The following is a 19,272-nucleotide window of genomic DNA, read 5'->3' as shown; positions in this document are numbered from 1 at the left end:
TATGTTAGTTTTGCAATAATATTCCTCGACGAAATTAGTCTAGCTTTAATATTAGTTTTGCCATTTTATTTTTCTGTCAGTGAGAGGAGAACAAATTTCTAAATGAATGGAGTAACATCGTCTCTGACTCGGATAGGAAAAAAAACTAAAATTAAATAGAAAAGTGGCTGTAAAACTTTAGCAGTAAAAGTTTAGTTGTGGGGAAGTTTGTTGTAGCGGTAAAATCGTTACTATAGATTTTTTTTGTAAAGACTTTTTCTGTAGTTAAATTTGTTGTAGTTGTAAGTTATAAGCTGTAGATATTTTAATATATGAACTATGTGATGTAAATATGACATAATTATTTTTATCAATTGAAAGAATTTATATTATTTTTTTCTTATAAAAGTTTACTATTATTTAAAATGTGATATGTAAATAAAATTTATGTTCTTTAAAATATTTCAATAATTTTAAAAACACCCAAAATTAAATTGAAATATTTATAAATGTTTTTATTATGATTATCTAATTTATTTGATATTATAGATAGTTATTTTCATTTTACAGATTCTATAACCTATTATAGATAGATTTTTATGCCTGAAATACATAAAGAAAAAAATTTCTTTATTTTTCTTTGTTGTAGCTTCAAAAATAAAACTAAAGCAAGATTGGTAAATATTAATAGAAACTTGATGTAGGCTTTAACTTTTTAAAAATAAAAGTACAACATGATTGGTAAAGTTTAGTGATTTAAAAAAAAATAAAACCATAGTAGGGAGATAAAGTCCAATCAATCACCTCCGGTACTATATTCAATTTCATTAGTCTGTCCATCAATTTGTTAATTTTATTATCTAATTTCTAAATTTTAAATCCTGGTCCATTATCAAGTATTGCAAAGTTTTTAAATCAATCCTAAGTTATTACATATATAAGCAATCAATTGTTTATATGTTATGTTATATACATTACATTATATATTTTCTTAAAATTTTTACTCCGTGAAAAACGCATGTCTTATTCTAGTATTTTTATATTCAGAAATATGGAGAATCTCTTTTAGTATAAGCCTTTTTTTTTATATGTTTTCTAGGCAGTATTCTGAATGCCAGTGTCCTACCCGGGAGTGAGAGTAATAATTTCATGGATTCTTTATTCCAATATATTGATTCCCCATTTTTCAAATAAGAAATCATAAACAAATTAGAAAATAAAGAGAAAAAGGTGTAGTTAATTAGTTATCATGACTCTAAAAAGTATCTCCTCTACAATAAGTCAATAACCCACTATAGAAAGATCTGAGACCATCGTCATTGTTTGAAGCTTCAATGTCAAAAGGCTGTAATGTAAATAAAGATTTGTGTAAAGACTGCGGGTAATAAAGATTTTAGTGTAAAAATAGCTGAATATATAATTCACAACCCAAGTAATATGCATATGATTACAGTTTTACATATTATATAATATATAACAATAGAAATAATAAAATAAAAAGTAAATTAAATTTCAATATTTTTCATACGTGTTCACTGGGTGTTGTGAAAGGCTGATGAGGTGTTTACATAATCGTTGGAATTTTAACTATGTCAAGCCCCCAAACAAAATTAGTGGCCATGTTTTCTCAGTCTCATCTGATTTTGTAGTTTCTTGTGTTTGTCTAAATAATATTTGATGTTTGTTTTTGGGCAAATCTCCAAAATATCATCTTTCTAAGTTTATATCACAAAAATAGCACTCAAAAACTAAAATGACCTAAATAGCACATTTCTAAGTTTATCCTTTGAAAATTTTAATTTTTTTATTTTTCAAAATTTGAAATCTTATCCCCAAAACCTCATTTCTCAATTCTAAACCCTAAACCCTAAACTCTAAACTCTAAACCCTAAACTCTAAACTCTAAACCCTAAACCCTAAACCCTAAACCCTAAAATCTAAACCCTAAACCCTAAACTCTAAACCCTAAACCCTAAACCCTAAACCCTAAACCCTAAATCCTAAACCCCACCCTTTAACTCTAAACCCTAAGTTTATGACTTTTGATAAAACATTAAGTTCTATTTTTGTGACTTTTGACCTTGAGTGCTAGTTTGGGAACATAAACTTGATTTAGTGCTATTTTTGTCTTTTTCTCTTTGTTTTTCATGTCTATTGATTTCATAATCTCCAAAATATCATTTTCTAACACCAGGTAAACAGTTTTGCAATGCGATTTATGCTATAAAAAAATTGGTGCAACTCCTTTCATCTCCGTGTTCCATTTTTGTTGTCATCTCCATTTCTTATACTTTGATAAATTATTTTTAAAAAATATTTCAGATAGTATTATAAATTCTATAAAGGTGATACTATAATTTTCATAATATTTAATATATATCCCATACGAAAGAAAAATTTAGATAAGAAGTAGTTAACAAATTACATGATTTTTTCCTCTTGAGTTGAAAGAAACCTATATAGAATGAAATTTACAAAATAGGGACAATATAAAAAAATAAATTGTTTTTAGTGTTTTAGAAATATAGTTCCTTCTTAGATTAGACACACACACAAAAAATTGTCTTGCACTTATAGGCGTGTGAGTAACACTGTGCGAGTGTGACTGCACTCACCCTAATATATGGCTAAACCTTTATAAATAAAATTCTTCATATAAAGCAATGTAAACATAGACCGAAAGTCTTAGACCTTTTCCACGCATCAAAGACACATTAAAAGTCATTTTATTTATTTTCAAAAAAAGGAAGAAGTCATTTTATTGATGAGTTTTTTTTTTTGGACAAAGTCATTTTATTGATGAGTATTGTATAACATTTACAAATTAATAGGAAAAATTGGTTTACTTTTTTATGCTATTGGATAATTATGTATTGGACTGGAATTAAATTTGCAGGCCTTGTTAAACAGAAAGCCAATTTACAGTACTTTTTAAAGTTAAAAGTTAACTCAGAGAATTTATTAACTGACCACAAATAAAAAATATCTCACCAAGACAGCGATGGTATCGAAGTCGAAAGGGGATTAAGGTTTGGTATCTCTCGGTTTTCACTCCGCACAAGATAAACTCAGGTGATTTTACGCTTTATAACTTGTTATTTTTCGATTCACTCATCATGTCCCTGCTATTCTTAAGTAAGTCTATAATGTTTCTTTTATGCCAGAGAAGCATATAGAACTTAATGGCATGTTCTTGCGATATGACTTGTTGTAAATGTCTTGTTTCTAAAGTCTGTTCCAGGGATTTCTTTGCTGGAAGAGAAAAGCTGAAAGAGCTTGATTGCAAGCGGTCTTAACTACGCAGTGAGTGATTAAATGAACAGTTTCACATACTCTTTGGACTGTATCATAACTTAGAATATTGCTTTTACATATTGTTTCATCAGATAGTTAGGCCTGGGGGATGAAGAGACCTACTGATGCATACAAAGAAACTCATAATCAAACTCTTGCTCTAGAAGATACATTGTTTGGTGGTCAGATCTCAAATCTCCAGGTACTTTTTTTCTCTCTTGTCTCTGACAGTGATGACCACATTATGAGATGGTTAGCTTCATCTTTCTGCATTTTGATTGTGTACATGAATCAGTTGCAGCCAAAGAGTTAACACCAGTCACTATTGAGCCTGTCACTCAAGAACCAACAGCTCCCACGGAGGATGAAGCACATGTCAGAAGTGAAAGATGTGAAACCTAGGCCATTGTCTCCTTTTCTGCGTAAGCCAACTTTTTCCTCAAAGGCAAAAGTCAATCATGTTACGGCAATGACTTGTTGACATTATATTGATCGTTTTTAATGTCCAATCTTCTTTTTTTGGTTTGTGAATATATTAGCTATGAAGACTTGAAATCTCCAAATTCTCCTATTTCCACATTCGACCACAGCACTTGGTGCCACCAAAGCTAAGGAGGTGGAAGCAACTCAGGTTCCGGAGGTGGAAGTAACTCAGGTTCCTGTTGAGGCCAATGTAGTTACAGTGTCAGAAAATCTTGTTGATGCCAATGTCCCAGAAGCAGTAGAATTTGGACTGAATGAGTCGATTCAATATGTAAGTATATTAACCTCACATAGGATTATTGTCCATGTTTATATGGTGAGCAATGTCGAACAATGAGTTATATATCCTTGTGTTAGATAAGATTATTCTTATAAAAAGAAGTAAACTACATTGAAATCAACCTATGTTGTCTAACCTAGCCTATGCTGTCTAACCCAATCGATCCTAAACAACTCAAATGATTTGATCAGATTCTGTCTCAAATTCTGATAGATAAACATGTTGAGTATCTATGAGACTGAATTATGTTGAGTTAGTTGGTTTGATCAGACTCTGACATCTTGGGATCTTTTTCATAATAATGTGATAAGACTTTGTCATTTGTAGTTAGCATGTTTTGTGAATTTGAACTTGGGAGTTAATTTAAACAAAGAATTCTATAATGAGCATGATTATGTTTTTCTGGCAGGTGTAAAACAGAGATGGTTCAACTAGTGATTTCGGTTTGAAGTGATGAAGTTAGAAGAAAGACCGTTTAAATTATCAATGTACCGTTTCGGTTATATAATACACCGGCTAAACAAAAGCTGAGAACATTATAGTATAGGTTAGTCGTATGTTTAGTCTATAATGGATCCTTAATTGTATGTTGTATCCTAGAGAAATTAAATTGGACAAACATATTTTGAAATCAATTCTAATGATGCCATCTTTGCAAAATTGAAATGTAATAAAGTGACACATCAGCAAACTTCAATTGTAAATATTACAAAATATAATATTACTATTTTTTAAATTTTTTAAATGAGTATCAATTAATAGATAAGGGATGATTGAATGTCATTAACGGCAGATGTTAGGCTAAAGACCATGCAAGAATAGAATTGTGAGCAGCTTACCTTAAAGGCCCATAATTGTGGGCCCAAATGTAAGAGGCTGAGGAAATTGTCTTGGGTTGTTTAAGCAGATAGACTAGAGACTGCCCAAAACGTGTATTTGTTCTTCCTTGGCCACCATTTCGTAATCGCCATCTCTTTGACTTGTTGGCAAATTAGTTGTTAAACGAAGAAAATGGCGGAGTTGCTTTTGAGTTCGTCGGCACAGTCTTCTCTCCTTAATGTCAGACCCAGGATCCTCTCGTTCAATACCCCTTCTGCTTCACCGATCCGAAGTATCGCCTTCACTAATTCCAAAGGTTTTCATCCTTTAGCGTTCAAATCTGGTCACCAAAGACTCTCCTTTGGTGCCGATTCGACCAAGTTGATCACTTGTATTACTGTTAACTGCGTCGATTCGGGAGCCAAAGCTGTTGAAGTTGAACCTGTGATCGGCGGAGGAGGAGGTGGTGGAATCGGAGGGGACAAGTTCGGCGGGGGTGGGGGAGGCGGAGATGATAATGACGAAGGAGAAGGCGGCGGGGAGGAGGGGAGTGGTGGGAAGACGCCTTTGCCTTTGTCTATGTCGCAGAAGTTGACTCTTGGTTACGCTTTCCTTGTTGGAGGTCAGATTCACTTTTTAGGGTTTTAGACTTTATTCTCACCTTTATCATCACATATTGGAGTCAGCACAAGTTGATGCTTTAGAGGTTCTGTTTGAATTGGCTTCTTCTCACTGTATGATTTTAACTATGAGTTTTGTAAGTTTAGTCTCTATCTGTGTATGCCTATCTAAAATATGAACTTGACTTATTGAAACGTATTCAATCTGTTATGCGTAACTTTGAAGTGATGCGCCAGTTAAACTGTAGCTTATGCTTCAATATGTCTGAAACTTGATACAGTTGGTGGGCTGATGGGTTATCTGAAGAGCGGTAGCCAGAAATCGCTGCTTGCGGGTGGACTTTCAGCTGCTGTTCTGCTCTTTGTCTTCCGTGAGCTCCCAACTAAACCTGTTCTTGCTTCAACCATTGGTGTGGGTAAGGAAAGAAAGAGATTTCCAGTAGCAGGCTATTTTTCTCCATGAATGAAACTAATATTCCCTCATGACGCCTGAATTTGTTTTTTGTTAAAAGTGATGGCGGGTGCATTAACGTGGGTGATGGGAACTCGGTACATGGGTTCCAAGAAGATATTTCCGGCTGGAGTCGTGTCCTTCATGTCTTTCATTATGACCGGAGGATACATACATGGCATCATGCGCAGCCTTCACTAAGCAGCAGCCGCACCATCACTTAGCTTTGCAGTTGTGTCTAAACGTTTTCTCGGGCTTAAATTGGACTCTGTTTTTTTTTTGTTTGTTTACTTATGTAAAACACAGCTTTGTATTTGTTTTGTTTGAACCGTACCAGAAATAAGAAAACTACCTATTGTTTACCTTTCTTATTTCTGATGGATTTAGTAGCCAGAATCCTAACTCAAATAGCTTTCTTTTTACTCATCTAATTTTTTATTAAAAAAAATCATGAGTTCACCAAAGAAACTGCAATAACCAAATTTAAAAGAACAAAAAACTCAACTTTATTTTGTTTTGAACACAAGCTTTAACTAATTTCAATGGCAGAAACGATAAACTCCGGTTGGATCCAATTCCGACAATTAGTGTTGGGGTCAAAACCGGTCACGACGGAATCAATGCCTGAAAGTTCTCGGAAAACCAATTCTCGATCGATCCTTGAAAATTAGACATTCCCGGAAAACGGTTAAATCAAGTAAAAGACAGTTTTTCGCGGATGCGAACCGAGGAACGTTGAGAAGAGGATCAGTCTGGATGAGGTCTCAATCGTAAGCAAGGGCCGACCACCTCGCCCATGGGCGAGGACGACCCGCACCGAGGTCACCTCGCCCATGGGCGAGGACCGACCTCCTGTCCCGAAACCGTGCATCCTCGTCTAAGTTCCCGTAACACAATCCTCGGGCCCTTGGACGCAATACCCATGTCACGTCTCGCTTAGGATTATCAAAGAAAGACTCCAGGAAAAGTTATAAAAAACTTGGTCGTCGAAACGGATTCCTGCCTGCCGTATAAAACGGCTATGGTTAGCTTGAACACCAGTTGCCTTAACTATACGGGGAATTGGAATCCTTTTGGAAAAACCAACGGCTGTTTCTTAGGAAAAATCGTAAAAACGTCTAAGTCCTAAAAGGGGCCTGAACCGCGGCTAAACGGCCCACTTACGATTTTAGAACAGGATTGAGCCTAAGGCTGATATGACGGTCTATTTTTTATTCGCAGGAAAAGATAAGTGTCAAGTTTCCGAAGATAATCATGAAGGGTGACGAAAAATGGAAAAGCCCATCTCGCAACGAATCCGGCCCAGGAAAAGGCGCAAACCGACCTAGAGAGAGTATATAAGGATGACTTAAGGCGAGGAGCAGTGGAGAGCTTTCTCAGAGCAAACTTAATACTTAGAGCAATTTAGGTATTTTTCCGTTTTTACTATCGAGCTGCGACTCGACTAGGTTAGAACATAGGTGGCTAGACTAGCGAACGTACCGACAACTCTCGTGGCCTAGGATCTTACCTGTTGTTCACGCTCAAACGCGAATTCGGAAATAAGACCTCTTTGTTCTCTTTTCGCTCTTTTACGATTTATTACTTTCGACTCTTTCATATTGATTGTGTTGTGCGTGGCCCAGCAGATAACCGAGACCTTCAGGGAAGGCTAGGTTAGCTTGGCTTTCCTCCGATTAACAAATCTCGACGGTGTGAATTCCGGTTACCACAGTTTGGCGCTAGAAGGAGGAGGGGTACGGATCTATCTCTCACGCAACCGCACACGCTCAGTCAAGTATGACGATCGACGCTGACAAAGACAAGCAAACACATGATGGGATTTCCGTCAATGCAAACGCTGACAGAACTCCAGCTGGAAACGTATCCACGGTCATTACGAACGCCGTTATACTGGACCAGATGAAAGAAATGTTCGCCTCCACTCAGAAAAAGTCGGACGAACAAGGAAAGCTCGTGGCCTCTCTCGCAAAACAGGTGGAAACCTTAATGGCGAAGGCCAAGAGTAAAAACCCGTGCGGGGCCACAAGAGCCCGCAGCGGTAGAAGACTCGATTTCGAGACTCCGAGCGATCGGGCCACACGGGCAGACAATGATTCTTCAGGTCAGAACCCTGACGAAACAGTCCCGCCAGACGCCCAACCGACCGCGGAGAACCTTCCACCTCCCGCCGGGAGAAACGAAGGAGGCGATATCGAGCGGATCAATCTCGACATAAGCGACCAGTCCGATCACTCGGATGGAGGTGCCGACGTCCATGCGAGAAGAACGCGAAGCCAGTTCACTCGGTAGGATGCGTCGTCCGAAAGGCCCATGACAGAGGAAGAAGAAAACCTCTATTGGGTAGAGCAGGAAGAACTGGCCGAGAATCAGGCTCAGATCCACTGCAGCCAACGCCGACACGCTCGCAAGGCTGCTAGAAATCCTGATGAGATCCATGATCTCCGCGAGTACATCGTAAAAACTGCGGCAGAATTCAAGGCGGTAAAGTCGCAGATTCACCACGGGACAAGCGCTGCACCCGAGATCGACAGACTTCTCGAGGAAGCGCGGAAAACTCTGTCCACTGCCCGAATCACGAAAACTAACATCTCAGATCCTGGGAAGATCAAAATTCCCGTCTACGATGGCACCACCGACCCGAAGGCCCATCTGCAGTCTTTCCAGATCGCGATGGGAAGGTGCAAACTCAAGGAACGCAAACGAGACGCTGGCTACTGCCTCCTCTTCGTCGAAAACCTCAAAGGAGCCGCGCTCGAATGGTTTTCTTGTCTGAAATGAAACTCAATCGGAAGTTTCCGTCAGCTCGCCTCGGAGTATCTCAAAAACGACACCCGCGAAAATGACACCCGCGAAAACGACACCCGCGAAAATTAGTCGGGCGAGAAACGCGGAAGGAGGCAGGATGACCGAGGAAACGACAGCAACCGTCGAAGGGTGAGCATGATCATCGGGGGATCGCAATTCTATCGCGATTCGATCTCGTTGATCAAAGCTTATGGACGAAAGGCTGAGACGAGTTCAAGCTGGCTGGCTCGGTCCCCACAAGACGACGCCCCTAACGATACGATCGTCTTCGAAGAGCGGGAAACTATCGGAATCGACAAACCTCACTACGACCCATTGGTTATCGATCTGGTAATCCGAGACCTGGAAGTGGGAAGGATCCTTATCGACACGGGAAGCACAGTCAACGTCATCTTCCGCAATACCCTCCGGAGGATGAACATTGAACTCGGAGAAGTCATCCTAGAACCAAAACCTCTCACCGGTTTCTCAGGTCCAACGTCAATGACCATCAGATCAATCAAACTCTCAGTGATGGCTAAAGAGGTGAAAAAAATCATTGACTTCGCGGTAGTCGATAACCCGGCCATCTACAATGTCATCATGGGAACTCCTTGGATCAATGCCATGAGAGCGGTACCGTCGACTTACCACCTTGGCATCAAGTTCCCAACTCCAAACGGAACAGCGGTAATCTGGGGATGCCAGAAACAGTCTAGGCTCTGCTTCTTGGCCGAGCATAAACTACGACAAACTCGGAACACCCCTGCGGTCAACCCGAAGCGGGCTAAGAAAGCTCAAAACGCTCCCGAGAGCTCCATAAAAAGTGATCCAGAATCACCCGACCAGGCAACGACTCCAGACAGAGACATAGTCCCGGAGTCCATCGCCTTGCCAGCAGACAGCCCGACCCCTGAAACGGTCGTCGATCCAACTGAAGCCCCAACGGCTGAAGTAACCGGAACGATCCCATCCAGCGAGTAGGAACACCTGCAGCAACAAGCAGAACTACGAGATGGCTTGATCCTCGAAAGAGGTACGTAGGCAGCTTGTCATATCGACAAGTTCAGCTATCCCCCTCGTTACAAAAAAGGGCGGGGTGGGTACGTATACTCGTATACTCCCACAAAGTCCGAAATATCCATGAATGTACTCGATATTTTTGAAACTTTTTCAATAAATTCTACCTTCTTCCGATCTTACAATTCACTTGCAATAAGTCACAGTAATCTAAGGTTGGCCTAAGAAACGCCCAAGATAAGGGCATACCGTCCAAGCAGTCCTTGGACGAAAACTAATTCCTACATAATTCACACATACTCATGGTCAAGCAAGACCGGAAAAACGCATCTTCTACAAAAACGAAGATCGTAGCCATCTCACAGCAAAATACATATCTTCGAGAAAGCGAGACGTCGTAAATATTTCTCAAAAGATATTATCCAAGTGCACAGTCCATCCGTGACTCTAAAATATAAAATGCCCGTCGATTGGCCCCGACAGACAAGTCCAAAATGTTCTCTAAAAAAGAACTCGTAGTCAAACCTTTCATAAAAACTAAAGGTTCTCTTACATCCGACAAGGATACCATAGCGCGCTATACAAGAAAATCCAAAATTTTGGTCAGCACACCAGACGTTCTCTGGAGAGTGCTCGATTCTTCCCACACAAGTTATATAAGTCGGCGTCCAGTCGCAGACTTTAATCGGAAAGAATCAGGTAGAAATTGCCAACGGGCAAAACGAAAGCCGATTAGTCGTCGAATAGCCTTAGAGCCGAAAGTAAACCTAGGTCTTGCCCTAAACCCAGTCCTACTGGTCCATTAACATCTCAAGGCATGATATCGAAACTGATACGAAATCTTAAAACATGTCTCATCGTCCACATCTAAAACGCTCACGAAACTTCGTAAAACTCCTAAATGTTTTTGAATACCCTCGAAAGAGCAAAGGAACGGAACGACAAATTAAGAGTTAAGATACGAAGTGACTACTCGTGTCTTTCCCTCGACACTTGACAGAAGTATAAACTAAAACCCATAGAATGCTAAAACAACATTCGTTATATATAAAAAGGCCGCATAGCGGCTGGGATTCGAAGCCACCAACGGCCAGTCCCGCATACATAGTCAAATGACCTTGCAAGGCCATAGCACACTCAAATAACGAACGGCCACACTCGGCCAAAAACACTACACGAAATCTTGAGATAAAGGCAAAGGGAAAACAATCCTGACGACCTTCAGAGATCAAGGTCAAGATACCCGGAAATTGAGGCTCCAAATGAGTCCGCGGGCTGATCCACTTCTCCTCCCTCGTCCGCAGAATCGGCTCCCGCTTCCGTCGTGTCATCCGAAACCTCGATGGGTTCCCAAATCTCTCGGATCCTCCCCTCGATTGGAGGAACCATCGAATCGGCCTGGGCGCACCCATCCATGAGGCCCGACATCTCAGCAACCTCAGAGAGAAAAGAGAAATCAGCGTTCTACAACTTCCAAAGGGTACCAACCGAACCGTGGCGTTCGCGGAAGTCACCCACGTAGTCTTGAGCGTCCTTGAAACTCCTGAACTCAGCATCAAAAAATGTAGCTCTCCTCGCTAACTCAACAGCAATCGCCCTCCTCCCTTTCCTCTCCGCACGAATGAGAGCTCGGGAATGGGACTCAGCCTGTGTGCGCTCTCTTTCCGCAACCTCGTTCTGAAAACGAATGAACTGCCTCTCGATCTCTTCGGCCTTAAAGTGCAAAAGACGTGCCTCTCTGAAACTTCCGTCAAGCGTTGAATTAAAGACCCGCATTCCCTACACGAATCAAGGGTCAAACATGGAAGCGACAAAAGAAGACTCGCCAAAAAAATAATTTTTCAGAGACTAAACCTCGTTGATCAACCGAGAACCTCGACGCTTTATCCAGTGAAGCTGGAGTAGTAAAACCGGGAGGAAGGTTGGCAAAGAAGTCGTTCAGAAGGGGAGCCTCGCTGGTTCCACTCCCATCACCCGGGGTGAAACCCAGGTTCCATCCAGGCAGCGGAAGATCTTCTGAGACAAATTTTCTGTCTTCGAGAGGGATTCCCTTGTCCTTTCGGGGCCTAACTCTCTCCCTCTGATCGGGAACAGCGTCGGGGTGTGGCTCGTCCATATCCGATGCACGTAAAGGTCAGAAGATGCCTCGCGATCGGTAGAGTGCCACTGCATTCCGGATCCTGTCTAGGGTGAAGGAATCCCAAAAGAACGGACCGTTGCGGAGAAGATCGCGCTTAGCAAACAGGTCCTTGGGGGTCGCGGGGTGGATACTGTTCGCTGCAAAAAAAATAAAATAAATAAAATACGTTAGATACCTCCGAGTATCTATACGAACCAAATTTCCAACCATCGTACCACGATGAAAGTTCCATTTGCCACAGAACAAGGGGAGATAGTTCTCCTCGACGGATGCGCCATCAATTCGAACATAGAAAAAACGCTCGAACCATCCCTTGGCATTTGAAGTATGCCCCTGGATTATCGACATATGTCTCTTAGGAGCCATACGGTATGAGCAGTCAATCGAGGTCTTTGGTGTCGACCATAGCCCTTCAAAGTCGCCGGGGCTGAGGTCCATTCCGAGCTCGTAGCTCATGATCAACACTCCAAGAAAGTTCTGCAACGCCGCAACGTTTAGCTGACTGATCGACAGCTCAAAACGGTCGAGTGCGCGGACGATGGCCTCATGAATCGGGAACCACATGCGACAACGTGTCAGGAAAGCTTCGTAGCATGTGAAGAATCCCTCCGGGGGATCATCCGCACTCTCATCATGCACCGGGACTCGAAACACAACCCCGCTCGGGACTCTATAAAACTCCCGAAGGGTCTTAAGATAGGCGGGAGAGGTCCTGCTCAGAAGGGTAAGATCAAGCTGCGTCGCGGGTCTTGTGGGATAGAAGACTTCGGGCGGAGGAGTTATCGAACCGCATAAAGCGTCCCAGTACGCTTCCTTCTCTTCTTGCTCGACCTCGAATTCCTCTTTGGGAACAATCTCCTCATTGGTACAAGGATTGCCAGAAGATGATTAAGGGGAAGTCTTTTTCTTAGAGGATCTCTTTCTTGAAGTCATGTTTTGAAAGACAAAAACTTTGACACAAAGGTAAGGAGAGAGAGGATAAGAGAAATTTATACCCTGAAGAAATTTTCTTGTGAAGAGAAGTTAATAAAGACTTTGAAAAAACTTACTCCACCTATATATAGGAAAAAATGTTACTATTCATTCTCAGACTTTCGGCAAACGATTACGTCTAATTTCATCAAAACAAGTCATACCGCAAGCTAGGACCTCACACCTAGGTCCACGAATCCTAGCTAGCTGGGGGGCTAACTGTTGGGGTCAAAACCGGTCACGACGGAATCAATGCCTGAAAGTTCCCGGAAAACCAACTCTCGATCGAACCTTGAAAATTTGACATTCCCGGAAAATGGTTAAATCAAGTAAAAGACAGTTTTTCGCGGATGCGAACCGAGGAACGTTGAGAAGAGGATCAGTCTGGATGAGGTCTCAATCGTAAGCAAGGGCCGACCACCTCGCCCATGGGCGAGGACGACCCACACCGAGATCACCTCGCCCATGGGCGAGGACGACCCGCACCGAGGTCACCTCGCCCAGGACGACCCGCACCGAGGTCACCTCGCCCAGGACGACCCGCACCGAGGTCACCTCGCCCATGGGCGAGGACGACCCGCACCGAGGTCACCTCGCCCATGGGCGAGGACGATCCGCACCGAGGTCACCTCACCCCGCACCAAGGTCACCTCGCCCATGGGCGAGGACGACCCGCGCCAAGGTCACCTCGCCCATGGGCGAGGACGACCCGCGCCAAGGTCACCTCGCCCATGGGTGAGGACGACCCGCACCGAGGTCACCTCGCCCATGGGCGAGGACCGACCTCCTGTCCCGAAACCGTGCATCCTCGTCTAAGTTCCCGTAACATAATCCTCGGGCCCTTGGATGCAATACCCATGTCACGTCTCGCTTAGGATTATCAAAGAAAGACTCCAGGAAAAGTTATAAAAAACTTGGTCGTCGAAACGGATTCCTGCCTGCCGTATAAAACAGCTATGGTTAGCTTGAACACCAGTTGCCTTAACTATACGGGGAATTGGAATCCTTTTGGAAAAACCAACGGCTGTTTCTTAGGAAAAATTGTAAAAACGTCTAAGTCCCAAAAGGGGCCTGAACCGCGGCTAAATGGCCCACTTACGATTTTAGAACATGATTGAGCCTAAGGCTGATATGACAGTCTATTTTTTATTCGCAGGAAAAGATAAGTGTCAAGTTTCCGAAGATAATCATGAAGGGTGACGAAAAATGGAAAAGCCCATCTCGGAACGAATCCAGCCCAGGAAAAGGCACAAACCGACCTAGAGAGAGTATATAAGGATGACTTAAGGCGAGGAGCAGTGGAGAGCTTTCTCAGAGCAAACTTAATACTTAGAGCAATTTAGGTATTTTTCCGTTTTTACTATCGAGCTGCGACTCGACTAGGTTAGAACTTAGGTGGCTAGACTAGCGAACGTACCGACAACTCTCGTGGCCTAGGATCTTACCTGTTGTTCACGCTCAAACGCGAATTCGGAAATAAGACCTCTTTGTTCTCTTTTCGCTCTTTTACGATTTATTACTTTCGACTCTTTCATATTGATTGTGTTGTGTGTGGCCCAGCAGATAACCGGGACCTTCAGGGAAGGCTAGGTTAGCTTGGCTTTCCTCCGATTAACAAATCTCGACGGTGTGAATTCCGGTTACCACAGTTTGGCGCTAGAAGGAGGAGGGGTACGGAGCTATCTCTCATGCAACCGCGCACGCTCAGTCAGGTATGAAGATCGACGCTGACAAAGACAAGCAAACGCACGACGGGATTTCCGTCAATGCAAACGCTGACAGAACTCCAGCTGGAAACGTATCCACGGTCACTACGAACGCCGTTATACTGGACCAGATGAAAGAAATATTCGCCTCCACTCAGAAAAAGTCGGACGAACAAGGAAAGCTCGTGGCCTCTCTCGCAAAACAGGTGGAAACCTTAATGGCGAAGGCCAAGAGTAAAAACCCGTACGGGGCCACAAGAGCCCGCAGCGGCAGAAGACTCGATATTGAGACTCCGAGCGATCGGGCCACACGGGCATAAAAGGATTCTTCAGGTCAGAACCCTGACGAAACAGTCCCGCCAGATGCACAACCGACCGCGGAGAACCTTCCACCTCCCGCCGGGAGAAACGAAGGAGGCGATATCGAGCGGATCAATCTTGACATAAGCGACTAGTCCGATCACTCGGACAGAGGTGCCGACGTCCATCCGAGAAGAACACGAAGCCAGTTCACTCGGTAAGATGCGTCGTTCGAAAGGCCCATGACAGAGGAAGAAGAAAACCTCTATTGGGTAGAGCAGGAAGAACTGGCCGAGAATCAGGCTCAGATCCACTGCAGCCAACGCCGACACGCTCGCAAGGCTGCTAGAAATCTTGATGAGATCCATGATCTCCGCGAGTACATCGTAAAAACTGCGGCAGAATTCAAGGCAGTAAAGTCGCAGATTCACCATGGGACAAGCGCTGCACCCGAGATCGACAGACTTCTCGAGGAAGCGCGGGAAACTCTGTCCACTGCCCGAATCATGAAAACTAACATCTCAGATCCTGGGAAGATCAAAATTCCCGTCTACGATGGTACCACCGACCCGAAGGCCCATCTGCAGTCTTTCCAGATCGCGATGGGAAGGTGCAAACTCAAGGAACGCAAACGAGACGCTGGCTACTGCCTCCTCTTCGTCGAAAACCTCAAAGGAGCCGCGCTCGAATGGTTTTCTCGTCTGAAATGAAACTCCATCGGAAGTTTCCGTCAGCTTGCCTCGGAGTTTCTCAAACAGTATTCCATGTTCATGGACAGGAAAACCTCAGACGTCGACCTTTGGAGTCTATCTCAAAGAGAAGACGAACCACTCCGCGAATTCATGAACATGTTCAAGCTGGAAATGGCAAGAGTCACTGGAATCAGCGACAAAGTGGCAGTCGACGCTTTGCGGACAACTCTCTAGTACAGGTCAAAACTCCGACAATAGATATCCCTTGAAAAACCGAGAACAATCCAGGACGCTCTTCACAAGGCAACATAATTCATCATGATGGAAGTAGAGATGAAAGTCCTTTCCCAGAAGTACAACCCGCATAAGACGTCCGCGAGAAGGAAAAATCCTCGCAACGACAGGTTTGTCCACCACGAGGGAGAAGATCTCTAGGGCGATCATAATTACGCTATCAACTCCGAACATGGAAAGAATTCCGGAAATACCTAGACCAGGAACCAGTTCAAGGATAATTCCTACTGCGAGTTCCACCAGACCAGAGGTCATTCCACTATGAACTGCAAGGTTCTCGGCGCAAGGCTTGCTGCGAAGCTCCTCGCCGGCGAAATTTCGAAGGTCACATGCATAAAAGACCTCCTCCTGGATTCCGATTCCCCTCCCAAAACTGATAAAGAATCCCCCGAAAACGACACCCGCGAAAATCAGTCGGGCGAGAAATGCGGAAGGAGGCAGGATGATCGAGGAAACGACAGCAACCATCGAAGGGTGAGCATGATCATCGGGGGATCGCAATTCTATCGCGATTAGATCTCGTTGATCAAAGCTTATGGACGAAAGGCTGAGACGAGTTCAAGCTGGCTGGATCGGTCCCCACAAGACGACGCCCCTAACGATACGATCGTCTTCGAAGAGCGGGAAACTATCGGAATCGACAAACCTCACTACGACCCATTGGTTATCGATCTGGTAATCCGAGACCTGGAAGTGGGAAGGATCCTTATCGACACGGGAAGCACAGTCAACGTCATCTTCCGCAATACCCTCCGGAGGATGAACATTAAACTCGGAGAAGTCATCCTAGAACCAAAACCTCTCACCGGTTTCTCAGGTGCAACGTCAATGACCCTCAGATCAATCAAACTCTCAGTGATGGCTAAAGAGGTGACAAAAATCATTGACTTCGCGGTAGTCGATAACCCGGCCATCTACAATGTCATCATGGGAACTCCTTGGATCAATGCCATGAAAGCGGTACCGTCGACTTACCACCTTGGCATCAAGTTCCCAACTCCAAACGGAACAGCGGTAATCTGGGGATGCCAGAAATAGTCTAGGCTCTGCTTCTTGGCCGAGCATAAACTACGACAAACTCGGAACACCCCTGCGGTCAACCCGAAGCGGGCTAAGAAAGCTCAAAACGCTCCCGAGAGCTCCATAAAAAGTGATCCAGAATCACCCGACCAGGCAACGACTCCAGACAGAGACATAGTCCCCGAGTCCATCGCCTTGCCAGCAGACAGCCCGACCCCTGAAACGGTCGTCGATCCAACTGAAGCCCCAATGGCTGAAGTAACCGGAATGATCCCATCCTGCGAGTAGGAACACCTGCAGCAACAAGCAGAACTACGAGATGGCTTGATCCTCGAAAGAGGTACGTAGGCAGCTTGTCATATCGACAAGTTCAGCTATCCCCCTCGTTACAAAAAGGGCGGGGGTGGGTACGTATACTCGTATACTCCCACAAAGTCCGAAATATCCATGAATGTACTCGATATTTTTGAAAAAATTTCAATAAATTCTACCTTCTTCCGATCTTACAATTCACTTGCAATAAGTCACAGTAATCTAAGGTTGGCCTAAGAAACGCCCAAGATAAGGGCATACCGTCCAAGCAGTCCTTGGACGAAAACTAATTCCTACATAATTCACACATACTCATGGTCAAGCAAGACCGGAAAAACGCATCTTCTATAAAAACGAAGATCGTAGCCATCTCACAGCAAAAGACATATCTTCGAGAAAGCGAGACGTCGTAAATATTTCTCGAAAGATATTATCCAAGTACACAGTCCATCCGTGACTCTAAAATATAAAATGCCCGTCGATTGGCCCCGACAGACAAGTCCAAAATGTTCTCTAAAAACGAACTCGTAGTCAAACCTTTCATAAAAACTAAAGGTTCTCTTACATCCGACAAGGATACCATAGCGCGCTATACAAGAAAATCCAAAATTTTGGTCAGCACACCAGACGTTCTCTGGAGAGTGCTCGATTCTTCCCACACAAGTTATATAAGTCGGCGTCCAGTCGCAGACTTTAATCGGAAAGAATCAGGTAGAAATCGCCAACGGGCAAAACGAAAGCCGATTAGTCGTCGCATTGCCTTAGAGCCTAAAGTAAACCTAGGTCTTGCCCTAAACCCAGTCCTACTGGTCCATTAACATCTCAAGGCATGATATCGAAACTGATACGAAATCTTAAAACATGTCTCATCGTCCACATCTAAAACGCTCATGAAACTTCGTAAAACTCCTAAATGTTTTCGAATACCCTCGAAAGAGCAAAGGAACGGAACGACAAATTAAGAGTTAAGATACGAAGTGACTACTCGTGTCTTTCCCTCGACACTTGACAGAAGTATAAACTAAAACCCATAGAATGCTAAAAGAACATTCGTTATATATAAAAAGGCCGCATAGCGGCTGGGATTCGAAGCCACCAACGGCCAGTCCCGCATACATAGTCAAATGACCTTGCAAGGCCATAGCACACTCAAATAACGAACGGCCACACTCGGCCAAAAACACTACACGAAATCTTGAGATAAAGGCAAAGGGAAAACAATCCTGACGACCTTCAGAGATCAAGGTCAAGATACCCGGAAATTGAGGCTCCAAATGAGTCCGCGGGCTGATCCACTTCTCCTCCCTCGTCCGCAGAATCGGCTCCCGCTTCCGTCGTGTCATCCGAAACCTCGATGGGTTCCCAAATCTCTCGGATCCTCCCCTCGATTGGAGGAACCATCAACTCGGCCTGGGCGCACCCATCCATGAGGCCCGACATCTCAGCAACCTCAGAGAGAAAAGAGAAATCAGCGTTCTACAACTTCCAAAGGGTACCAACCGAACCGTGGCGTTCGCGGAAGTCACCCACGTAGTCTTGAGCGTCCTTGAAACTCCTGAACTCAGCATCAAACAATGTAGCTCTCCTCGCTAACTCAACATCAATCGCCCTCCTCCCTTTCCTCTCCGCACGAATGAGAGCTCGGGAATGGGACTCAGCCTGTGTGCGCTCTCTTTCCGCAACCTCGTTCTGAAAACGAATGAACTGCCTCTCGATCTGTTCGGCCTTAAAGTGCAAAAGACGTGCCTCTCTGAAATTTCCGTCAAGCGTTGAATTAAAGACCCGCATTCCCTACACGAATCAAGGGTCAAACATGGAAGCGACAAAAGAAGACTCGCCAAAAAAATAATTTTTCAGAGACTAAACCTCGTTGATCAACCGAGAACCTTCCGCGACCACTTCTCTCCTCGACGCTTCATCCAGTGAAGCTGGAGTAGTAAAACCGGGAGGAAGGTTGGCAAAGAAGTCGTTCAGAAGGGGAGCCTCGCTGGTTCCACTCCCATCACCCGGGGTGAAACCCGGGTTCCATCCAGGCAGCGGAAGATCTTCTGAGACAAATTTTCTGTCTTCGAGAGGGATTCCCTTGTCCTTTCGGGGCCTAAC

At 43.8% G+C, this 19,272-nt stretch overlaps 2 protein-coding genes and 1 long non-coding RNA gene across 3 annotated transcripts; all 3 read left to right on the top strand.

Annotated features, from left to right (window-relative positions):
• The first annotated feature begins 2,793 nt into the window (after positions 1 to 2,793).
• Positions 2,794 to 4,007, top strand: LOC106364175. Its single transcript, XR_001273127.3, has 5 exons — positions 2,794 to 3,051; positions 3,211 to 3,282; positions 3,366 to 3,475; positions 3,569 to 3,695; positions 3,813 to 4,007. It is a non-coding gene; the product is annotated as an uncharacterized LOC106364175 (long non-coding RNA).
• A 955-nt stretch (positions 4,008 to 4,962) lies between these two features.
• LOC106366354 (protein FATTY ACID EXPORT 2, chloroplastic) lies at positions 4,963 to 6,297 on the top strand. Its single transcript, XM_048751524.1, has 3 exons — positions 4,963 to 5,477; positions 5,757 to 5,891; positions 5,988 to 6,297. The coding sequence occupies exons 1-3, from the start codon at positions 5,048 to 5,050 to the stop codon at positions 6,125 to 6,127; spliced, it is 705 nt and encodes a 234-aa protein (XP_048607481.1). The 5' UTR covers positions 4,963 to 5,047; the 3' UTR covers positions 6,128 to 6,297.
• Positions 6,298 to 16,098: 9,801 nt separating this feature from the next.
• Positions 16,099 to 16,875, top strand: LOC106417460. The gene is made up of 2 exons (XM_048749691.1): positions 16,099 to 16,311; positions 16,354 to 16,875. The coding sequence occupies exons 1-2, from the start codon at positions 16,099 to 16,101 to the stop codon at positions 16,873 to 16,875; spliced, it is 735 nt and encodes a 244-aa protein (XP_048605648.1).
• Positions 16,876 to 19,272: the final 2,397 nt, after the last annotated feature.

Source organism: Brassica napus, chromosome C3, assembly GCF_020379485.1.
Source record: "Brassica napus cultivar Da-Ae chromosome C3, Da-Ae, whole genome shotgun sequence".
Classification (NCBI taxonomy): domain Eukaryota; kingdom Viridiplantae; phylum Streptophyta; class Magnoliopsida; order Brassicales; family Brassicaceae; genus Brassica; species Brassica napus.
The sequence above is the reverse complement of the archived record's forward strand: the minus strand, read 5'-3'. Positions and strand labels throughout refer to the sequence as shown.